This window comes from Carassius gibelio, chromosome B3, assembly GCF_023724105.1.
Source record: "Carassius gibelio isolate Cgi1373 ecotype wild population from Czech Republic chromosome B3, carGib1.2-hapl.c, whole genome shotgun sequence".
In the NCBI taxonomy this organism is placed as follows: domain Eukaryota; kingdom Metazoa; phylum Chordata; class Actinopteri; order Cypriniformes; family Cyprinidae; genus Carassius; species Carassius gibelio.
In genome coordinates this window covers 53,643,617-53,668,493 of record NC_068398.1, presented here as the reverse complement: position 1 = coordinate 53,668,493, position 24,877 = coordinate 53,643,617, and the positions used below count along the sequence as shown (strand labels likewise).

Below are 24,877 nucleotides of genomic sequence, written 5' to 3'. Positions count from 1 at the left end.
ATTTCAGTTTTAGTTTTATTTTAGTTCTAGTTTTTTTTTTCTTTTTTTTTTTTTTTACTTAAACTTATTACATTTATTTACCAAGGAAGCATTCCCAATTTACTACATTTATTTTAATTCCTAAATTTATTTTATCTTAGCGTGGCTTTCAATAAACAAAAAAAGTGATATCTTATTTACACAAAAGTATTTGAGATGCAGCAGTAAACTAAAATCGGCAGAGATGTGTACAATGAAAGGCAAAATGTTCTGCATGATTTGTTTTTTTTTTTAAATCATGCCACAGATTTACCACGGTTTATTAGAAATACTACTAGTTAGCCTTAGGGATGTAATGGTACGTGTATTCGTACCAGTGCACGTGTGTACCGAATGAAGGAAAGCAATATTTTGGGCGCGGAACAAGTACATTTAAGTACATTTTCGTGTTTCCAAACGAACATTCACACTGGGACCAGGAGTAGCGTGTGAGCATCAAGCAGGAGCGTCGCGTGAACAGCAGAGTAGCAGTGCAAACGGGGGTTTTGGCGTCCGTTCTAGTTTTGCTGTGCTGCTCACACTCAATTAAAGTGCACAGAATAAGCATGTCTCTAAAAGAGTTTTAACAACAAAGCCAATGTCTAGTGTTTTAACAATTATGCCAGAAAAGAAAATTAAGTATAACAAATATGTATTTACCCATTTAAACTTTTTAATTTATCGTTCTGGGTGAAAGTATGGTGTATTGTTATAAAAACAAATGTTGAAAGAATTATACCCATTGTTTGAAATGGTTATACTGTCTGCCGAACACGCTTTGCAGCCGCTGCTGTGGTGCTGTACTTATACGCTTCCAGTGTGAATACTCGCGAGAATGTAGCAGAAATGACTCGAACCAGACACATTAAAGAGTCGATCAGGGCTGTGGCTGAAACATGAGCTGAATTCCTCAGTAAGGCAACAGGAAGTCATAAAACATTCTGTGCCACAAGTACCAAGCAAGATAACCAACCAACCAACGCTTTCACAGAACAGCTTTCAACATTAACATCACTAGAACAATTATTGACAATTTCAATTCGGAGAAGAGATTTGTCAAATTTGTTGTTCGTAATCGATAAGCAATGAGAATGGCAAATAAATAAATAAATAAAATAAAAAAAGAGATGAAAATGTTAGGGAAGGACATTTGGGAAGAGATCCAGACAGAACAAATCTCCTGCTTGGAAGGGAGAGTAGATGCACACAAATTTTAACATGCACATGCCATAAAACAGTTCTCAGTTCTCTTTCACATCTAAATGAAGAAATGCACACAAAATTATGTCAAGTTGTCAGTTTTGATGAGTATTCACATAAAAACACACCTGGTAATGTTTAAATGGCTCTCCAGTATATTTAATCGGTGCAGTAAGTTTTAAAGGGGCAGCAGCCTAATTTTGTTGCCTGTATTCTTACCAGTAATTAATCAACAAAAAAAGAGAGAAAATCATTCACTTCTTTTTTTTTTATACTGAATTAATAAGGATTAATCTAGGGAGTCAAAATAACGCTGTATATATATATGCAAAAAAATTACGTTTTGCAAAAGAAAATAAAGTTTTGCAAATGAAAATTTAAGTATTGAGGAAAATAAATTTGCTTTTTGCAAACAAAAATTAAGAATCTTAATCAGATATGGCCTTGGGTCTGGGGTATCATAAATCATTTGTTTATCTTACCAAGCATGTGGTTCTTGCCTCACAGGGTCTAATTTTGGACATGATTCCTATAACATGATTATGATATATTTTACAAATAAATGATTGTCAGGACAATATCAAGCAAGAAAATTCGATTATATCAATACTAGACATGACTATGTATCCTATAGTAATCAAAAGACATACACAATAAGTGATTATACATGATAGTCAAATGTGTGGGTTACACATAAATGAATATGGAGTTAAGCAATGGAACGATTCATTTAGAAGTCTTTTTGAGTTCATTCTGGTCCATATATAATGTATAAAAAGCAGTTATGCTTATGTTATGGTTATCTTGCTTGGTTCTTGTGGCACTAGAACTGTATTACTTTTTCTTGAGGAGTTCGGCTCTCGTTTCAATGCACACAGCTCTGATAGACTCTTTGATTTGTCTGGTTCGACTCATTTCTGCTACAAAAGCGTGGGGGTTGAATCTGTACCTGAAACCTGTGGCAAGACGATGCATTTATGTAAGAAAAACATCCATATTTAAAATGTAACTAAATGTTGTATGCAGAAGCAGTTCAGGTCGGATGACACAGGATGTAGACATAGCCAATGCGCCAGTGAGAAGTGATGAACGCAGTAGCAGGGAGGAGATCAAAATCCAAGTCACAAATCAAAAGCATAAAATGAGGATTTGCTTTTCTTTGCTAAAGTAAGGAAACTTTGCTTCCTTTGATCCTGTAAACAATCTTGCAAGACTAGCATATTCCAGGGGTTAATGAAACTTTTTTGTTGATTTAATTTCTAATTACATTTTGTGTTATTCTTCAGGTGACTGTAAGTCACATTTGTTTATTATCACAATTTATTTATGTATTTATGTTTATACTTAGTATGATATTGTAAAGTTTAGCTTGATTCAATAGAGCCAAACAAAACAGGTGTGAATACACCCTTAGTTTGGTTGAGAGTGAAAGCTGTGCTCATCTCATACCATTGGAAGTTTTTTTTTGTTTTTTATTGTAGGACAATTTTTTTCAGCAGCCAAACACTACAGTGAACTTAAGCACTACGCATACGTTCTACGTCTGGGGTGCCCAAACTCATTCCTGGAGGGCTGGTGTCCTGCAGAGTTTAGCTCCAACCCCAATCAGACACACCTGAACTAATCAAGCTTACTAGGCACAATAGAAACTTTGCGGCAAGTGTGTGGAGCCAAGTTGGATCTAAACTCTGCAGGACACTGGCCCTCCAGGACTGAGTTTGGACACCCCTGTCCAATGTCATCTGCCCAGAACGGCTTGCACATATGACAGTCATCGGAAGTAAGAGAAGAGTGCCTATAACATTTCAAATAAGGATTTTTTTTTTTCTTATAAAGATGCATCAATTAGCTACAGGAGGCCTTCATTCACCCCCCAGAACCGTGTGAGGCATGTTTTATTATGGATGGATACGCTTTATTGCACATATTTTGGACTGTTGAACAAAAACACCTGCCCACTGCCTTTTCAGAGCTTGGGAGAGCCAGGACAATTTTTTATAAAACTCAGATTGGATTCATCTGAAAGAAGGCTATATACACATAGGATGCCTTGAGGGTGAGTAAATCATGGGCTAATTTTCATTTTGGGGTGAACTAACCGTTTAATGTATATAAATAAATATGTCTGCTATAAATAAATGTCTGGCTGTTGAATACAAGTTCAAATAATATATATAACCATTTGTTTTTTCATTGAAAAGAGGACCATATTCTTGTTTCTTTATGAGAAGTGGTTTTATTTAATTTTGAGATAAAGACGTTATGTGTCACAGTAGTTAAATCTGGGTCTATATTCCATATTCAAACCTTAATATCATTGATATGTTTTCTCAGAGAACATATGAGTTTGGAAATGTTAGAAAATAATAAATGCATCACGCTGTAACAAGAACCCATCTAATTTTAGACAACTAAATCTACTGTAGATTTAGTCGACTAAAGTTTTATGATGTATAGCTGACTAAAACTAGACTAAAACAATTCAGATTACTAAAATATGGATGGAACTAAATGGCATTTTAGTCCAAAGACTAAAATTAGTTTTAGTTTTGACTACAACTAAATCAAAATTTTAGTTTTGACTAAAATTCAATCAAAATTTGCTGTCGAAATTAACATTGCTGCTGGATGATTGCACGCCAGTCCTACTTGAAACACAACTATGATATAGATGCCATCCATAAAACAGCACGCACAAGAGAATCAGGATGACGTCTGTATCCTGTGCTTACCTAGTATGAGATGCAGTTTGGTTTGCGTCTGAAAGGCGTAATGGAGGGTGACCAGAAAGGGTGACTGGCGGATGTGCTCCAGTACCTGCCGCTCTGTTCTAGTGTGCTCAGCAGTCTTTGCCTTCTGAACAATGGCTGCTTTCTTCAGAACCTACAGGGAAAGAGATCATAAAATAATTTCATTAAGAAACATTATTTTGAGAAATAGCAAAAAAAAATAATTAAACTCTCTCTTTGTTTTGATTTTATTAGCCCAATAGTAAATATTGGAGTTTGCTATTCGAAGAATCAGGGCACAATGGCAAATTTATGTTTTAAAAAAATCCACAGTTCTTCATATTAAAGGGGTCTTGTGATGCTTTTTTAATAGATAATTATTTTGTGCATTTGGTGTACCAGAATATGTTGGTATGCTTTAATGTTCAAAAAAAACACATTATTTTTCAAATACTGTACATTATTGTAGGTCCTCTACGCCCCGCCTATCTAAAACGCATCGTTTTCTCCCTTTTTCTGACAAACGCAGTCTGCTCTGATTGGCCAACTGACCCAGTGCATTGTGTTTGGCCGAACACCACAAGCACTCACCAGAAATGTAACACCCCTTTCCATAATCGCAATCTTACAAAATAAATGTAAAGACAGTGAATAATGTCCTTAGTTTTTCCATCAGTTCAAGCCCGATAGAGGAACAGCTCCCATAGCTATTCTCAGAAAGAACAGTGATGAAGCTCCTATGTCTCCTATGCCACGGACAGTTAAGACAGCTGACTCCTCTTTGTCACCCTCTCTCTCGTCGCAAAACTCCGCATTTGAACAGTCAATAGCAAATACTTAAACTAATAACAAAACAGTATCTGATTCAGAAGATTCAGAAGAGCCAGATTGTCCATAGCAAAGTCAGAATTACCTCCTTTCCTAGGTTCACAAAACGGTCATCCATAAAATGTGTTGCTGTCCTGTTGTAAGTAATCTAAAAGATTCCTAAATGCATCTACTTTCGGAAGGCCAAATAAAGTGCTTTTGCGTTCGCCTAGAGCATCTCCCTAACATGGCTGCTTCATCACTAACTGCGGTTACTGAAACCATGCCTTCTTTCTTTGCGTGAACATTTTGGAGGCATTAGACAAACATTTACACATAGTGATGTAGAGATGTGGGGGCATGTTAGAACGAGCTGTTTTAGGGAGGCATGGCAGTCTTAACTTTGATAAAGAATATCTCTTTGGATTTGAGACTTTAGTCTTTGGAACTTTACAGATCTTCTTTATGCACCAAGTTATGCTTGTAACACTACAAAGAGAAAGGAACATTTTTAATTGCATCATATGACCCCTTTAACCACACACCTTTAAAAAGGTTAGTTCACCCAAAAGGGAAGTTTCTCAAACAAATTTCAGGAGGAACATGCACGGATAATTAACACGGCCAGTTCATCATTAGCAATTACATAGTTTACCAATCAGCTCAAGAGGAAAACGCCTATAAATAATCAAGTAAGTCCTTCCTTCGCTATCTCTCGATTTCCAGAATTTACGCATCGAAACGCCGCAGCATGTCTGAGACCGAATCATCCTCTGATGATGAGGACACCTTTCACGACGCAGCTCCGCATGCGTCCACAGCCGAAGTTCGGGACACCAACGCCCCGCAAGACGCTCCTACTGAGCCAGCGGCTGCACCGCGGGGTCGCAGATCTTCCCACATTACCACCGCTCAAACCTCCAGACGTAGGGATTCCACTTCACCTTCCAGGCGTCAGCCACCGTCACCAGCATCCTCTCATGCCTCAGCTCTCTCCTCCACTCCAGCCACGGAGAAATGGACACTGACAAGTCTACGCCAGGCACTCTCAAACGCCAGCATCACCGTTCCTCGCCGGCTACAAGCCCTCTATGTATCCCTCCAGGCGAGGGCGCAACCGCCAATATCCACTCCTCCATCTAAAGCCAAAGACAAAACAAATCGGGGCCGCTATGCTCCTTATTCCCAGCCCGATCCAACGGCAAAACCTTCAAGGACGGAGTCCCGTTCCTCAGGCCGAAACAAAAGGCCTCCGGCAAGCCGGGGCCAAACGTCAGATGCAGCACAAAGACCTTCGATCCTCCGAACGTCGGCCAGCAGATCCTCCAGACGACACACAGGCGCACGCCTGCACAAGCCGCCAAGATAGCGCGAGCACGCCTCTGCTATCAGCGCAGTCTTACTCCCAGTCCCAGTGTTTTCCCACCCTTAATCCTCTCCCCTACCCATGGCCCCCAGCCCCGCCATCCAGCTCTAGGGCGAGGCCGCCTCAGCAAATGGCAAAAGCCCCAACATCCACCATTCCCTCGCTTTTTGATAACATGTTCCTCGCCTCCACTCATGGCACAGACTCCAGCACCCATTATTACCCCTCTCTTTCCTGGGCTCTCTTCCCGTGCAGGTCCCGCAACCGTTCCAAGAGCGAGCCGGCTTCCGCAGGTGGTTCCGTCAGCTGTTACTCCTTCCTCCATCTCTTATGCCTGTTCATCCTTCTCCCTGTCCTCAGCTAAGCTCCTACCCATGCCACTAAACGCCCCAGCCTTGGACCTTACACCCGTCTCCAGTAACATTCGGAGCCAAATTCTCTCAGGTGCGGATATAGATCTTTTTTCTCTCCTGTCTCCTATTTTGCCCGCATCCTCCGACCGCCAAATTGTCTGCGGCGAGTTCTCACTCACTCTAAAAAACACCGCTCACATTCAGTCCCGTATTCTTTCATTTCCCGAATTCGCCATCGCCTTCAATCGCTACTCCGAAGTAATCTGTTCCTCTTTTTCACAAAGGAGATGCGAGCTCAGCGACTATCTCACAATAATCACCGAGCTCGCGTTATCATACAGGGGTTCCCATTTCTACACCTACCATAAATTATTCTCGGCAAAATGCCTCATCCGAGTGTCTCAGTGGAATCAGTGTCCTTATTGGGGAGCTTTGGACACTGAACTTCACAATCGGGTATTTTTAGGCTGCAATAATATCACATGCGCAGTATGCCGATCCATCGCACACTCCTCTATAACATGCCCTTTTGTCAACCCATCCATTCCTCCCTGTGCCGAACCATCCCAGCCCAAGTCCACCAGCTATGTACCAAATTTCCCAACCAATCGTTCCCTCCCCAATTCGTCTAATCGCCGCCCCCCCCCTTCTTTCTCTGATAGGCAACTCTGCATCAGCTTCAATGCCAGCAGGTGCTCAAGACAACGCTGCCGGTTCATGCATATTTGCGACTTTTGCGGCGGCGTTCACGCCCGCTTGATTTGTCCTGTACAAAAAAATGTCAATAAAAATGAAAAACAATACTTATCGACTCCTGTAAATATTTTTCGCCTATCTTCCAAATTGCTCCATCACCCCAACCCAGATTTTTCTAACTATCTACTGTCGGGCCTTTCACACAGTTTTCATCCCGGGGTCGAAAGTCTCCCCTCCCAAAGCCTCATATGCCCCAATATTCAGTCCGCTCTCATGGAACCCGAAACAGTTGACCTGTTAATTAAGAAAGAAATAGACGCTGATTTCATGACCGGCCCTTTTTCAGTTCCCCCCTTCAACATCTTCCGCGTCAGCCCCATAGACGTAGCAACCAGAAAATGCTCTGGTAAAAAACGCCTCATCATCGATCTTTCTTCCCCACATAATTCCCCGCTCCCGAGCATTAACAGTCTCATTCCACTCGATGAATTTTCTCTTCACTACCACTACATCGACCAAGCCATCACTATGATCAAAGACGCAGGACGCGGCGCTTGGATGGCCAAAGTCGACATCACCTCTGCGTTTAAAGTGATGCCCATCCACCCAGATTTTTGCCACTTATTTGGCGTCTATGGAGAAATAAATTTTACTTTTCCGTCCGCCTCACGTTCGGCTGCAGAAGCAGCCCAAAGATTTTCGACATGTTGTCAGAAGTAATTTGCTGGATCCTTTCCAACAATTACGCCGTACCCAATTTAATTCACCTCTTAGACGATTTCTTAATCATATCACTGCCTGACTCCATCCCAGCAGCAAACCTTATGACAACTCAAAAGGTTTTTGCAGAGCTCGGGATTCCCCTCGCACAGGAAAAAAACGTCAGGTCCAAGCACTTCCATCACATTTTTGGGAATCAACCTAGATTCACAAAAATGTCAAGCTTCTCTACCCCAGGAAAAAATCGACAGAACCATTCTGGTGGCTTCCACTCTATTAGCAAATCCAAATTGCTCCAAACGTGAGCTGCTATCCATTCTCGGTCATCTAAATTTCGCGATGCGCATAATCCCTCAAGGCCGCCCTTTCGTCTCTCACCTCCTCTCTCTCGCGTCCTCCGTTCACGAGCTAGAGGACCGATTATTCATAACCAATCCATGCCGCGACGAGCTCAGTTTGTGGATATCCTTCCTTAATCAATGGAACGGATTATCTTTCTTTTACAGTGATTTGGTTTCATCCCCAACCGACATCCAATTATTTACCGACGCCGCCCCCTCCACCGGTTTCGGAGGATTCGCAGGCGGAACCATTCCCAACCCCAGTGCCTCCTTATTCAGAGCTAATATTCCTCTGAATCATCTTCTGAGACCCCTTCTTGAAACTTCAAGAAATTCTATTCTCCTAGCCATTTCCCCCAGTACCCTGCAGTCATACTTCACAGCATGGAAATGCTTTAAAGAATTCCACTCCGCCTATAATCTACTATTCCCTGATTTTTCCCTACTTTCCATCACCTCATTTATATCACACCTCAACATTAACAAAACCCTCCAAGTCAGCTCCATCAAAAGCTATCTAAGTGGAATCCAATTTTTCCATAAACTCATATTTTGTTCACCCTCACCCTAAATTGCCAATTCACAGACCTCCCTTCTCATCAAAGGCATTCAAAGAGCCCATCCCACGCGCCCAGACTCCAGGCAGCCCATAACCTTTGAAATCCTGACTAAATGCATTTCTATGCTTCGCAAAGGTTACCATTCCATCCACACTGCTCGAACGCTAGATGCCATGTTTATCCTAGCCTTCTTTGGCTTTCTCAGATGCTCAGAGCTCACTACCACTTCCAGCTTTAAACCAAATATCCACCCCACCATTTCTGATGTAGCAGTCCTGGACAATGATGCCATGTCATTTCATATAAAGCGAAGTAAAACAGATCAGACCATGAAGGGCTACTTTATCTATATTTTTAACCTTCAATCACCTATTCTCCAATACCAAACTCTCCTAGCCTTCCTCCAGCTCAGGAAAGCCCAAGCTAAATCCCTTTCCGACCCTCTTTTCACAAATGACTGTAGCCGCCCTGTCTCCCGTTTTTGGTTCCAAAAACACTTAAAATCTGTCTTACGTCTGTCCGGCATCTCATCTGACGATTTCTCCAGCCATTCCTTCAGAATCGGTGCAGCCACCACAGTGGCTCAAAATGGCCTTTCCCAACATCAGATCCAAACACTCGGTCGCTGGTCATCAGAAGCTTTTAAGAGCTACATCCGATCAGACCACTTAAATCTCAAGAAAGCCCACCAAACCCTCATCAGCCACCCGTTTTTTCCCTAGCCATCTCCATTTCCCATTCCAACAGCACCCTGCTCCTTCAGGAGCCATTATATATCTCCCCCACTGCTACAGCAGTATCAGCTCCCGCAGGAGCCTTTACGTATCTCCTCACTGCCGCAGCAGTGTCAGATCCCGCAGGAGCCTTTACGCATCTCCTCACTGCCGCAGCAGTATCAGCTCCCGCAGGAGCCTTTACGTATATCCTCACTACCGCAGCATTATCAGCTCCCGCAGGAGCCGTTACGTATCTCCTCACTACCGCAGCAGTGTCAGCTCCCGCAGGAGCCTTTACGTATTTCCTCACTGCCACAGCAGCAGCATCTCCCACAGGAGCCTTCAAAAAAAAAAAAAAAACAGACTGTTTTGTCTTTGGCTGTAGATGGAGGAGTGGATATTGGCGGTGGCGCCCTCGCCTGGAGGGATACGTAGAGGGCTTGTAACTCCACCATGTTTAGCCGGCGAGGAACGGTGATGCCGGCGTTTGAGAGTGCCTGGCCTGCCTGGGCTGGGCCGGCCTCCGAGCTCAGACCCCTCTCCCCGGAACTCTCTCCCCGGACAGCACGCCAAATACGCTTAAACCTTTATTTAATTATGAGTAAATGTGAACTCGTGAAATGAAAATGTGTCCATGTTTTACTCACCCTCAAGCATCCTAGGTGTATGTGACCTTCTTCTTTCAGAGGTTTCAAATCGGAGTTATATTAAAAATTGTTCTTCCAAGCCTTTCAATTGGGTAAGCGGGGTGGGGTGTTTGTTGTCAACAGTTCAGAAGATGTAAAATAAAGTGCGCTCATGTGTAATAAAATGACCCTCACATGTCTCCGGGAGTGAAAAAAGGCCAACTGTAGTGAATCCATATGTTTTGTAAGATAAATATCCAGATTTTAAATGTAATAAACACTTTTGCACTTAAAGGGTTCCCACATCTGCTGACTGTGGGACGCAGAAGACTTGCAGGCATAAGATGTATGCGTCGCGTGCACGCCTCTGGGAAATGTAGGAGCAGATGTTTTTCTTTACAAATCCTCGTTTTGTGCTTCTAATTCGTGACCTGCATTTTGCTTTGTTCTCTCTCCACACTCATCACTAACCGTGCAGCAATGACATACTAAGACATCCATCTTCCGTGTCCCACAGTCAGCAGAAGTGAGGAAAAACAAGTGTTTATTAAGTTTGAAATCTGGATATTTATCATACAAAAGCGCATGAATTCGGTACAGTGGGTCTTTAATCACCCAGCGGAGCTGTGTGGGGAATGTTTTATGACAGACGTGCGCATTTTATTTCACATTGAAAACAAACACCCCATTTACCCATTGAAAGGTTTGGTAGAGCAAGGTCAATTTTCAATGTAAGACCGATTGGATTCGTCTTAAAGAAGAAAGTCACTAACCCTTTAAGTGCATATTTTTGTTTTTACTAACTAAAGGACAAGCAAATATTAAAGTGTGATAAGAAATGGCGCAAACCTTCATGGCATAGAGTTTGCCTTTATCGTGGCCACTGATTTTTCTGACCAGGAACACTTTCCCGTAAGCTGATAAAGAGAGGGAAAAACAGAGATGTAGCTATTTAAAGAGACAACTCAACCAAGCAGCATGAGTAATTTCAGTGCTTAAAGCACTTAAACTATGTTTCAAACAACCCAAAGAGCCACACATGCAAACCAGCATATGAAAATCTTAATTGCAATTACATATGCTTAGTAAACCAGATACTTTTTTTTTGTATTATTATGAATTGCAAAAGTATACAATTATTACTCAAATGATTCTTGTAATTTCATATGTTGTTAATAAGTCAACATTAAACATACACAAACTGTTTGAGCATAAATAGGGGTGGCACGGTTCAGTTTGTTTCACAGTTTTAGAGTCACGGTTTTCGGTACATGCTATGTTTATGAAAAACTATACTTTCTAATAAAAAAAAGAAGAAGAATATTCTATCCAACTAAAACCAACAGCACAAATAAATACAATAGAGTAAAGATACAAACAATAAACAGTGATTTTCCTTTTTTTAGGAAGGTATAGTATACGTTTTTAGGTACAGAAATTGAATAAATAATCAAATGTAAAACAGCATTGCATAATGGACTGTATAAATTAAAGATTATTCTTTATTAAAGTTATAAAAGCTTTTTAATCAAGAGCAGTGAAAGTTTTCTTTGTTGTTGCTGTTCGATTAATATAAAGACTGTCACTTTAAGAGAATGCACTGATACAGCAGGCCTACGTTCAGTTTTACATGCTAATCATATTACAGATGCTTTGTCAGATTTAATTTGAACCGCGGTCCCAGCGCGTGCCGAACCGTGTGGGGTGAACCGAACGGTACAGGTTTTTTTCAGCGAACCATGCCACCCCTAGCATAAACTAGGTCTGATTACAGCTGTCTGGTGTCTCTAGTGGTCTAGCTGATTATTACCCTGAAAAACTGAAAAGTGTACAGCCCATTTTTCAGAGAAATTGTGGACTGTAATCTCATAAAGGTGTTCTTGTTTACCTCGAAATGTCAACAAGGTCAATGGGAAAAATGTGCTAGATCTACTACTTGCTTTCTGAATCAGGCAAGTATAAATATTTCCAATGACCTTTACGGGATGGATGGACAAAACAAATAAAGACAGACTGTAGCATGCAACAGAAATACTTTTGTAAGTTCAAAGCAGTGCTCTCACCTCCAGTGCCAAGCACTTTGAGAAGTTCAAAGTTCTGCATGCCAACTTTCTCAGTGTATCCTGTGAGGTTTGCTGAGAGGGGATAAACAGTGAATATACACAACAACAACAAAAATCATACTCTCAACCACTTAAATCCACACACACACACACACACACACACACACACACACACACACACACACACACACGAGTTCATTACTACTTCAAATACATATGATATAGTACACAGTACATGCCGATGCAATAGACATTTGCGCAACCCCAAATATATATTTTCCAGTTCCATCTAATATTAGAGATATTAGAAAAGAAAGGGTGCAATATTTTTTTTCTTCTAAAACCAAGCACAGAAAAAGAAATTGGTTTACACTGGAAAAATAATCTGACTGATATGTATCATTAAAAACAGATATGGCGACTTGAAACAAATATGGTACCACTCGCAGCTAAATAAACCAACAGTTTTGTTTAATGCAATCTGTTAATTGCAAAGTTTCTCAGAAGGAAACTGACAAAAATTGTGACAAAACGTACCATATTATTACAATGTTTTTATGGGTATTATTTGAAATACCAAGTAATAGGAAAATGATAATAATAATATCATACCAAGATAATTGATGCCATACCAATTCTTTTTTTAAATATCCACAGTACTTAAGAGTAAAAAGAGCCAAATATGAGAAATATTACGCTCACAACACACCATTGCACAGCATGATTTTGAAGTACCTTTAAGTTCCATTTAAATATCATGGTACATGATTAAATGTAATAAATTAATTAAATAAATTAATTAATAATTAAATGTCATGATACAAATCAAAATACATATGAGCATAACCAAGACCTAGTACGACCACTTTTGTAAAGAAAACAAAACACACCAGGTGAAATCTTTCAGTCAACTAACTTACCATTAGTGATCTCGTGTTTAACGGTGCAAACTTTACGGCGGGTTTCTTGGTCGGAGTCCTCGCCACTACCACTACTTTCCCCTGACATGATGTGTCTGATTTCTAGAGTATTTGATCAGTAAAGTGATTTTGACAGCCTGCTTTTCCAATGTACAAACATCTAGATTATGTACGTTACAGGAAATTTCAACACACTGATTTCTTTTATAAAGCGAAATTTTACACGTTATGACATGGAGAATGACATGTTTTTGTTTTTGTTATTATCTCAGCTCACAAATCCCTTTGACATCCTGCTGTGAACACTAATCTTCGCACACGACCTAGATATTAATCTCCACTTTTGATAGACGAGCGAACAAACCATACACTTTAATACCTTTCAAAACAAAACGGCGATATATGGTATTTTAACACTACAGCTAACATTAATTGTTCATGATGTGGGCCATAAATGGCTGTTATTTCCGTATTTCCAACTTCGATTCAACTGTGAGGTAGTCCGCAACTGCAGTGAAGATCGCAGTTCATCAAGTGCGACTGTTCACATTTGAGCTGATCTCGTTACCACTATATTGCAAAAAAATAAAATAAAAATAAAATAAAACATTTAAAGCGAGCTATACCCTGGTAGCGTACGGGCTAACTATCAACCATGACAGATCACGTTAAAAATGTCCCTAACAGCGGATTCATTTATGCTGACCAGGCGTGTTTTAGTCCTTTGCTCCTTCCTTCCGGGTGTAGTTGTACGTTACCTGACTCGCGTTAAAATATGCGTTTCTTTTGGAAAGGAAAAGGAAAGGAAAATTTAACGATAAATGCCTGGAAGAAAGTGTAGTAAGGATAATTTCAGCTACGGAAGCCGAAGTAGTGCTGTTCGAACAGCGAACCAACCGAGTTTTGAACTGGTTCTTTGTGTTGATTTGAGAGAATCGATTCGCTTTTTAAAGCGCTCGAATTGTGGACTTGGTTGTGTTCATTTTGATTTGTTTCAGTAGAATTAAAAGTTCGAACGAACCGACTCGTTAAAATGATTCTGACTTTACGATAGAAAGCCGAAGTGCCGCTATTGGAATCAGTTTCAGAGTACATCATACGTATGATACGTATGATTGGGTAGGTTGGTTCTCTGTGTAGGTGGCGAAAGAGAAAAGCTGGTGCAATCCAACTTGACAACAAAGGACAGCCTCTCCCACTAACGACAGCAGGGCTTTTGTCTTGCACATCCTTTTTAGATCTCACGTTGTATCTGTGTACTTTCTATGTCATATGTAAGGTCGTTTTGAGCTGTTATCGTTTAATTATCGATTAAACGAGTTATGAGATAACATATAACAACAACAATACGGGGCACCATCTAACACTTTTTGACTTTCTGAGCTTGTCTAAATCATTTTATCTGGATAAGTTTCAGAATTGCAGTGTATTGCAATTTTCTAAATACATAATGTATCAAATTCCTTATTAAACTGCTGTTTTCCTGCAGGGATGGGCAGTATTTAAAATACATGTATTTTAAATAGTATTTTGTATTTAAATACCCTAGAGAAAAGTCTAATGTATTTTGTATTCAAATAATTTTAATCTTAGTAATTTTAGTTTTTAGTATTTTTGTAAACTTGTCGATGCAGTTGAATAAAGAGGTTGACAAAAAGTATTTTTTTGTATTTTGAACCTACAAAAAATACTAAGATTAAAAGTATTTAAACATTAATTAATTATAATGTATTAATATTAACTCCTTCACTAGCTCTGCACCCCTTTACCTAAATTCATCACTTCAGACTTATGTGCCCTCTAGAAGCTTGCATTCTGCAAGTGAATGTCGTTTGATTGTGCCCTCCCAAAGAAGCACAAGAAGTAAATTTTATGGACTTTTAAATTAAATGTTCCCTCCTGGTGGAACATATCTCTTCCATCTTTATTTGTCCCTCTAACTTTAGCACTCACTATTCTAATTCTATTCTGAAAAAAAAACTTTCTAAACTTTTTGTATTCTATTTTCTTTTTATTAGGGGTGCTCCGATCACGATCGGCCGATCGTTAATGCGCATCTCGTCAGTAAAGCCGGTTATCTAATCAGCGGTTAATTCCATCAGGTGCGTGTTTTCACATAGAGCAGCTGTTACTACACAGAGCCGTTGTTAACTGAGAAGATGCGCCAATAAACGCTGAAAATTAACTGGATTTGCGCATCTTCTCTATTAACAATGACTCTGTGTAGTAACAGCTGCTCTATGTGAAATCACGCACCTGATGGAATTAACCGCTGATTAGATAACCGGCTTTACTGACTAGATGCGCATAACGATCGGCCGATCATGATCGGAGCACCCCTACTTTTTATTTATTATATAGGATGCAAGCCAGGCCCTTGTTGGTGACTACTCCCCCTCTGCCACCTCCAGTCTTCAAGATCTCCACCCGGAACCACTTCGCTCCCCTCCGCGAGACGGAATGCGACACTGTGTTCATCCAAGACTCCATCGTCCAAGACGTCCGTGCTGCATTAGCCTAAGTTAAATTGATGAGGACACAGAAGGTTCAGTAAACTTTTTGCCTTAAATGAATGGTTATTGTCATGGTCTAAAGAACAGAAACTGCCCTTTGTTAATAATTGGAACCTTTTCTGGGGTGTCCTATGCTTTTTCGCGCTGATGGCCTGCATCCCAGCAGAGTCGGAGCAGAACTCCTGTTGAATAACATCTTACGGACGCTATGCTCCATATGACTAGTAAACCAATTCTCAAATAAGTGCTATGATGGCTTTTGTTATACCTGCTTAGATGATAGAAGTACTTGGGCTGTCCAATCTATTAAGACTATGTCTGTTCCCCGAATAGTGTAGTCAAAATTTCATAGTTTCATCACAATTTGATGAGGTCATCGTTTCATCACAATTTCACCTTCAAGTTAGGCACATCAACCATAACTCCTTTAAAAACAGCTAGAAGCCTTGGAGTTATGATTGATGATCAACTGACTTTCCCAGACCACATTACTAAAACTGTCCGATCCTGCAGATTTGCTTTATACATCAAGAAGAACAAACCCTTTCTTTCTCCTCGTGCACTAAATCAGATAAGAGTCAAGTTCCGGTATCCTCTTCCCCTCGTCACTGACACCCTGGAACAGCTCAGAGGAGCCACCATATTCACCAATCTAGACCTAAGCAGTGCATTATAATCTCATCCTCATTCACAAAAGGGACAAATGTAAAACGGCATTTGTGACCCCTACTGGCCACTACAAATACCAGGCCATGCCGTATGGCCTAGTCAGCGCCCCTTCCATCTTTCAGGATTTCATGCACTCAGTGCTCCGGGAGTATCTCAACCGATTTGTGATTGTGTATATTAACGACATCCTCATCTACTCACGGAGCCTTGATGAACATTGCGTGCATGTAAGGACCATCCTCTCCAAACTCGAACAATTCCACCTCTTCCTTAAGGCTGAAAAATGTATGTTTCATCAATCCTCCATTCACTTCCTGGGCAATATAATCATTGAAACCGGAATCCACATGGACGAGGGGAAGATTGAAGCAATCACCTCCTGGCCACAAACATCCACCATCAAATAACTCCAGCACTTCCTAGGTTTCGCCAATTTCTATCATCGAGTCATCAAGAATTACAGCACCATCACTAGTCCCATAACGAATCTCCTCCGTAACAAACCCAAGTCTCTGTCCTGGACTCCAGCCGCCAACGAAGCCTTCACCACCCTGAAACAAGCTTTCACAACCACTCCCCTCCTAGTACATCTGGATCCAGAACACCCCTTCATGGTTGAAGTGGATGCCTCCACCACTGGAATAGGAGTGGTACTCTCCAAGCGGCAGGGCTCCCCTCCTCGACTCCATCCATGTGCCTTCTTCTAAAGGAAGCTCTTCCCGGCGGAGTGAAACTACAAAATTGGAAACCGTGAACTCCTGGCCATCAATTTAGCACTAGAAGAGTGGCGACACTGGCTACAGGGTGCAGCTCATATCAATTCACCATCCTCACAGACCATAAGAATTTACAATACCTTAGGAAAGCCAAACATCTGTATCGCCGCCAATACAGATGGGCACTCTTCTTCACCAGATTCAATTTCTCGGTCTCTTACAGACCCGGTCCTTGAAACATCAAGGCTGATGCCCTTTCTCGACCCCACAGCCCCGAAGACGGTATGGATGAGCCTGAAAATATAATACCCACTCAACGTATTGCCAGACCAATTCAATGGTCTTCTCCACCAGTCGCCGCAGAAGTCCCTCCTGCTGCTCCGATATATATCAAAGAGTCTCCTAGGTGTGACCGTAAGCCTGTCCTCTGGTTACCACCCCCAATCAAACGGAGCGGAATACAGGAGAAAAGACATTTTCTCAGGACCTTTTCCAGGACTCCTGGAACCACTTCTTGGGCTGGGCCGAGTACGCCTAGAACTTCTTCCGCCAACCATCCACAGGGCTGACACCTTTGCAATGCGTACTCAGTTACCAGGCCCCACCCCTCTGATGTTCCCGCTGTAGATAACTGGTTCCGGGAGAGCGAGAGAGTCTGGGAAGAGGCTCACCACCATCTCCAACAGGCAGTGCGCAGACAGAAGATGGCAGCCGACCTTCGTAGGGCACCCACTCAGACCTACCAGCCTGGGCAGAAGGTATGGCTGTCCACCAGGGACATCAGATTGTGCCTGCCCTGCAGGAAACTTAGTCCCAGATTCGTCAGCCCTTTCACAATCTTGGAACAGATCAATCCTGTCACCAAGCTCCAACTCCCTCCACAATATAGAATTCACTCCACCTTCCATGTATCCCTGCTAAAACCTTTCCTGTCTCCATAGAGCCTGACCAGACAGAGGATCCCCCTCTCCCATTACTTCTGGAGGAAGGATCCATCTACAGTTGCAATCAAAATTACTCAACCCCCTAGAGACTGGAGTACTTTACAAATACAAGCTTTTCTGAAGATCCAGGATAAAATCAAAATTGTATCTATAACAGTTCACTGGCATATTAAAAGTGATATTGTCAATATATAATGTGATACTTTTGACTTATAAGATTTTTTTGTAATACTGCTATGTCATAATTATTCAACCCCTATTCAACATTTTTTACAACAGCTGTTTTTAAATCAATTATTTGCATGGTGGGGAATAAAACAGTCTCAAAACACAATTAAGCTTTTAGAAACTCTATTAAAAGCAGAATTAGCTTGAGCCGTTACACATACAGTTAGCCCATGCATGTGTTGACGTTTAGTAGCAAAAATGTCAACAGAGATCTCACAAAAGCTAAAGAGAATAAATATCATAGTACTTTAGAAAGGCTAACCCTTACGAAAGGAAAATATATTTACCAATATATTTCTTAGAATATATTGTGATTTATTGTAATATATTATTTTCCCTTTTTATTTCTAATATTTTATATATTTGAATACATTTAATAATACATTGCAAGATGACCCGATGAAAGGAGGAAAACCATTTCAAAGCAGTGTGTAAGAAGATCACTAGACAAGTATTGCCTTTATGTTGAGACACCTTGTAGAATACCACTCTTGATCAAGAAGAACAAAGGACAACTTGAACTTGATAAAATTCATTTGTGTAAACTTGTGGAGCTCTGGAGGAATGTTATATGGAGTGATGTGACCAAACTGGAACTTTTTTGGACCCATGGATCAGCGGTATGTCTGCTGCAAAAAAGACAAAGCTCATAAGCAGAAGAACACCATCTCCATCCTCAAACTTGGAGGTGGATCAGTCCTGTTATGGGGTTTCTTTACTGTAGAAGGAAGTGGAAATCATGACTGTATGAAGGACATCATGGATTCTTTAAAGTGTCAGGCCATTTTGACAAGAATTGTGATGCCTTTGGTGCAAAAACTGAAGCTGATGATCAATGGACTTTCCTGCAGGCCAGTCATACCAAAGTACACATCCAAATCTACTACTGCTTGGTTCAGGGATCAGTCATAGAATGTACTTGAGTGACCTGTTCAGTCTCCAGGCGTAATTCTCATTTCAAATATCTGGTTGAATTTGAAGAAAGCAGTTGCAATGTGAAAACCAAAGATTATCAGTGATCTGAAAGCTTTTTCAGGTGTGGAATGGGCCAAAACTGTAGTAGAGAGGTGACAGAAGCTTCTAAACACTTACAGACAGCGTTTATTGGTGATTTTAAAGAATAAAAGATTCTGCACAAAGAGGGGTTGAATAATTTTGAACATGAATGTTTAGATCCAATTCGAATTTTATCATGATTCATCAATGTTCCATTCTCAGAATCACTCAAAAGTGTATTAACAAACTTTCTCTAATTAGGGCTGGGACAAGGCGTCAAGGTCATCAATGACGTCGACGCAAAAAATACGTTGACGCAAAATATGCGCATCGATCCGTCGACCTGTTTTTATTTCTCTAAAAAACGTTTGCAAAACGTTTACCTTATGTGTGCTGAATATACGCGATGGTCGGATCAACATTCTGTCCAACGTTATATAACCAATCCAGGGGTTTTTCTGCATTGATCTTTTTGTTGGCGGCTGTCAAAGCCTTATTTGATCACTGCTCCTGACAGGGCACTTACGAGAGAGAGCCCCGGCTGTACGCGCACACTCACAGTTTTCAAACAATACGAGCGTTTCTTGCTCTCTCTCTCCCTTGTTCATATTAATCAAAATCATTAGACACGATAGAAAAAGGGCGGAATGCCAAAGTTTCACGTGGAGCATTCTGAGATTTTTTTTTCTCCGTGACAGGCTGCTGGCTCCCACTGGTAATTTTTATTATTTTTTTTTTTTTTGGAAAAGCACTCTGTATTAGCTTAAAGCCCTCAAGTTTACATTGGTTACTGTATTATTTCAATTGCTCTAAACTTATTGAATGCTAGACATCAAGTTGTTGTTATTTTCATCTGAAAGAAGAACTTTTTTTCAGTAAGCTAGGCCCTATGTGTTCAGTAAGCTTGTTTCAGTAAGCAATGTGTTTTCAAGGCTTCAAGGTTTTATTGAATGCTATCTCTATACAAGTGCAAAGTAATGCATTCTTAGTCAGTCTTTTATATTGTAATTTTAAGAGCAATAAACATATATTGCAATGTTAAGGAATTCATGTTTTTTTCATTCAGATATGTAAATCAACATGTATAAATTGTTTGTAGTCAATTAATGGGGAGATAATCGAAATCGAATCGGTCTGAAAAAATTAATCGTTAGATTAATCGATGCATCGAAAAAATAATCGCTAGATTAATAGTTTAAAAAATAATAGTTTGTCCCAGCCCTATCTCTAATAATTAACTGATGCCTTTGTTAAATTGATTTCATAAAATGTTATCCTCCACAGAAAATTGTCTTGCAAGTCAAGGGGGTTGAATAATTTTGAACTGTATAAGGTCAGGGAAATTCTGGAATCCCGGTGGCGTGGTGATAGACTGGAGTACCTAGTCAACTGGGAAGGATATGGCCAGGAAGAGCGATCGTGGGTCCCGAGAGACGATATTCTTGATCCCACACTCCTAGAGGAATTGCACACAGCCCATCCGGATCATCCAGCTCCTCGGGGCAGAGGGAGACCACCACGTAGTCAGAGTTTTCGGCCCTCAGGAGCGGGCCCTGGAGGAGGGGGTACTGTCGCAAGTCAGTCAGGCTCATCACTCTTAGCTGCAAAGCGGAACCATTCCTGTTGCTAAGCTACCTGCATTGACTAACCTTGCTACTTACCTATTTTTGATCAATTCTCCTAGACTCCTGAGTTTCTTCTCTGTTCCTCCATCGTCTCTCCCGAGTATCTCCGGCGATCCTTTCTCCTCGTTCAAGAGTCAAGAACCGGTTGCATCGGTTTTCGGATCACCAGTAGTTCTTTCAGACAGTTCGATTCAATAAACTGGTTGAAGAAAACGGTTCACCGGTTCTTTTGCACTCTACGTAATGATGTCATTGGCGATGATTGCCCTTCATTCAAGCCTTCGGTTTACCCGCTCATAACATTAGCAAAGAATCAGTTCAGAATCAATCACCAAAAGAATCAGTTTGGTTCAGACGCTCTGTGTGTCGGTCTGTTTCACGCTGAATCACACATGCGCAGTATCATCATTTCATCTGTTCTCAAATCGGACACGTCTGACAGAAACGGTTCTTGACTCATGAACGAGTCATTATCTGGCTCGGCTCAGTGTTCATCTTCAGTTCAGTTCTCTCTTTACAGCAGTTCAGTTGAGTAAATTAATTACTCTGGGATATTGGTTTGTTTGAACTCAGAGGGAGTGTCAGCCACATTAAAAAAAAGTTAACAGCTTAAGTCATTTGTGGATTAATGCGTATTGGAGACGCGAACCGTTTAAAACGTTTCAGTTCGATTTGATGAACTGGTTCAAAAAGATCTGGTTACATCGAATGATTTGTTCGCGAACCGGATATGACAAACTGCTTTGTTTTGAACTCTCTCACAAGCAGTGTTAATTTTGACACGAAATTTTAATTTAGTTTTAGTCTTAGTCTTTTGACTATAATTCTTTTTAGTTTTAGTCAAGTTTTAGTCATCTGATTTGTTTTAATTTTAGTCTTATTTTAGTCGACTAAAATTGCTTGGTATTTTAGTCGACTAAAATTGCTTGGTATTTTAGTCGACTAAAATAAGACTAAAATCAATAACAGATTTACTAGACAATTTTTTACAGCTGGTATAGGAAACAAACTTAAACAAAATATATAAAACACAAATTCAACTTTATTTCAACACAACTGTGTCTTTATTTCGATTCAAAAGCTTTTATGCAGCAACAAACACTGTCATGATAATGTAAACAATAACTAGCTGCCAATTGACCATCAATAAAAGAAAAATAAAGTTAGGTCCAGGACCTTAAAGCTTACAGCTGAGCTGAACAATAAGTTCATACATTTAAAGTAAATATTTAATAAGTTGGCAGCTAGGTGGATAAAAAAAGTAACAAGATTTTATAAGGTATTCATTTGTCTAGCAATATTGTATGTTTTAAATACTACAATATTGCTAGATTTGTATGTATAATGATAGGATGTGAACATTCATGTTTCACATGACTAATATAGAAATATTTGTGATATTGTCAACAAGTAGAACATTATAAAATATACTAAACATTAGTATTAATCAAATGTATTTATCATGATATTACGTATTAGTATTGTGCTCGCATCTAATTTGAAGAAGGGACTATTTTACAGTACTTTTCGGTTCGTATTATTTAATGCTACAACATCTACGCACTGCACTATTCCAATTTTGCTTAGCTCAATAAACAAAAGAACATCGTTGTAAAATTACATTTGAGAAAATGTCCGGGTGGCTCGTCTGTAAATGTCTTTTCAAATTGGTTGTGTTCTTGCCACGAATGAGCGCTCTGCGTGCTTTACACTTTGTTTTGTTTTGTTCGTCGTCAAACGTGAAGTGAGCTGTGGACATTTTGTCGCTCTTTTAGACAGTAGGGACTTTAAGCAACAGCTGCGAATGGAACGGCTACAGCGACCGGAAGTTTGCCGTCACACCGCTGTAGCCAAGAACGTAAAAGTCACTAAGCAACGGTAAAACAGAACAGCGCAACGCAGCATTAATTCATTTATTGAGATCCAAAAAAATATATAATTTAAAAAAGCAAGAGAAGGATTGCTTTTGGCGTTAAATGACAATCTTTTGTCAGAAGAGGAGTTTTTAATATTGTATGATGTAAATAAGTCTAAAAACATAACATTTATTTACCTAACCTCTCACGTTGTAGCGACTCCGGCAAATCAGCTGTTCTCCCGTAGTAGACCGTTAAATTAGAACGTCACAAAGTAGCAGTTAAATTCGCGCAGGCGCAATACAACGCCAGAATGGCGTTGCCGTTCCACCAGAGGCTGTTGCTTAAAGTCCCTATCACCTCTTCGAATGCCGACTTCCCGGGAGCTCATAAAAACTGAAAACCTTCGCTTCACGTCTCAATAAGTCAGGCTCTGATTGGTTCTCTTCTCTCATGCAGTCTGTTCTGTTTTGCAGGTTCTTTTGCTCATTCCTCATTCCTCATTCCTCATTCCTCTCATTCCTAAGAGACCCATCTCTTTAACCTGGCATACACATAACATACTAATATGCTTTTAATATCCAAATCCGTTAAAGGATTTTTAGGCTGCATTAATTAGGTAAACCGGAACCGGAAACACTTCACATAACACCGTACTTTCTACATCATTAGAAGAATGGCATCTACGCTAATATTTGTCTGTTTCTCTCTTGTTCCGAGGTCACCGTGGCCACCAGATCCAGTCTGTATCCAGATCAGAGGGTCACTGCAGTCACCCGGATCCAGTACGTATCCAGACCAGATGGTGGATCAGCACCTAGAAAGGACCTCTACTGCCCTGAAAGACAGCGGAGACCAGGACAACTAGAGCCCCAGATACAGATCCCCTGTAAAGACCTTGTCTCAGAGGACCACCAGGACAAGACCACAGGAAACAGATGATTCTTCTGCACAATCTGACTTTGCTGCAGCCTGGAATTGAACTACTGGTTTCGTCTGGTCAGAGGAGAACTGGCCCCCCAACTGAGCCTGGTTTCTCCCAAGGTTTTTTTCTCCATTCTGTCACCGATGGAGTTTCGGTTCCTTGCCGCTGTCGCCTCTGGCTTGCTTAGTTGGGGTCACTTCATCTACAGCAATATCATTGACTTGATTGCAAATAAAAACAGACACTATTTAAACTGAACAGAGATGAAATAATTGAATTCAATGATGAACTGCCTTTAACTATCATTTTGCATTATTGAGACACTGTTTTCCAAATGAATGTTGTTCAGTGCTTTGACGCAATGTATTTTGTTTAAAGCACTATATAAATAAAGGTGATTGATTGATTGATTGATCATTTGATAAAATGAAGAGAGCGCGCCATACGTTGTAGATCATTTTACTTTGTTGACTGTTTTCTGTCAAGGAGACCGCTGAATGCGCCTCTTTAAATGGTTTCATGGTGCTCGTTGTTGAATTTTAAAATGCAACGGCAATGTTTTAAAACTACACTATAGTATGGTGCAACGGATCATCATTGATCCATGATCCGTTCTGATCAATATCTTCGGTTTGGCACAAACGTGACCCGCAGATTGATTTTATGAAAAAAAAAAAATGGAAAAAAAGTTGCATGTTCAGTTCACACTTTGTGGGTCATGTCGAGCGGAGGAACGGAGGAGCTTGAACGCCCCGCGCATTTTGGCTTCCCTGTCAGATAACTGCTCACTTCATCACAGCAGACTGGGAGATGAGAAGTTGGGCTATTATGTTAAAAAGAAGATATTATTCCATGTGCTCTTTAAGTTGATTTCATATATTTTAATTCAATACTTTAATGTTAATTAAAAAAAAGACAAAACATATGTTTATTTGTCTTGGCCTATTTTAATGTAAACTTTTTTTTCATTTATTTTTTCAGTTTAATTGATTTTTATTTCTAAAATTGTATTTAATTAAATGTATATTTAAGTTTACATTTATGTTCCAACAAACTTGAAAAATTCTACTTGTTAAATGCTCTAAAACGTTTATGTAAATGATTGACTTATATTGACTATAATGTGTGTATATATATTGTCACGGGAGGAGCACAAGACAGACACAGTGGGCGTGGCGTCAGGCCTCGGAGAGGCTTTTATTAACAGAAATCATAAAATAACAGGGAATAAAAGTGGCCAAAGGGGGAAAGTGTCCAAAATAACGGGGTATCTGGTGTCCTCGTCGTGCT

General features: G+C 40.3%; 2 protein-coding genes across 4 annotated transcripts in view; both read right to left on the bottom strand.

The window, feature by feature from the left end:
* Positions 1-6: 6 nt before the first annotated feature.
* LOC127952492 (ribosomal protein S6 kinase alpha-5-like) lies at positions 7-14,047 on the bottom strand. 3 transcript variants are annotated; one of them, XM_052550975.1, is made up of 5 exons: positions 13,874-14,047; positions 13,116-13,217; positions 12,196-12,267; positions 10,982-11,049; positions 7-4,101 (listed from the first exon to the last, which is right to left on the bottom strand). In XM_052550975.1, exons 2-5 carry the CDS (start codon positions 13,201-13,203, stop codon positions 3,922-3,924), a joined length of 408 nt encoding a protein of 135 aa, XP_052406935.1. In that variant the 5' UTR covers positions 13,204-13,217; positions 13,874-14,047; the 3' UTR covers positions 7-3,921. The 3 variants fall into 3 exon arrangements, with proteins under 3 accessions (XP_052406935.1, XP_052406933.1, XP_052406932.1); XM_052550973.1 differs by having other exon boundaries at positions 13,822-14,042; XM_052550972.1 differs by having other exon boundaries at positions 3,760-4,101; positions 13,116-14,031.
* Positions 14,048-20,566: 6,519 nt separating this feature from the next.
* The window catches only part of LOC127953102 (uncharacterized), an 11,484-nt gene continuing 7,173 nt past the window's right edge, over positions 20,567-24,877 (bottom strand). The window contains exon 18 of the mRNA XM_052551996.1: positions 20,567-20,734. Within this exon, the coding sequence (XP_052407956.1) occupies positions 20,567-20,734 (168 nt within the window). The remainder of the gene's footprint in view (positions 20,735-24,877) is intronic.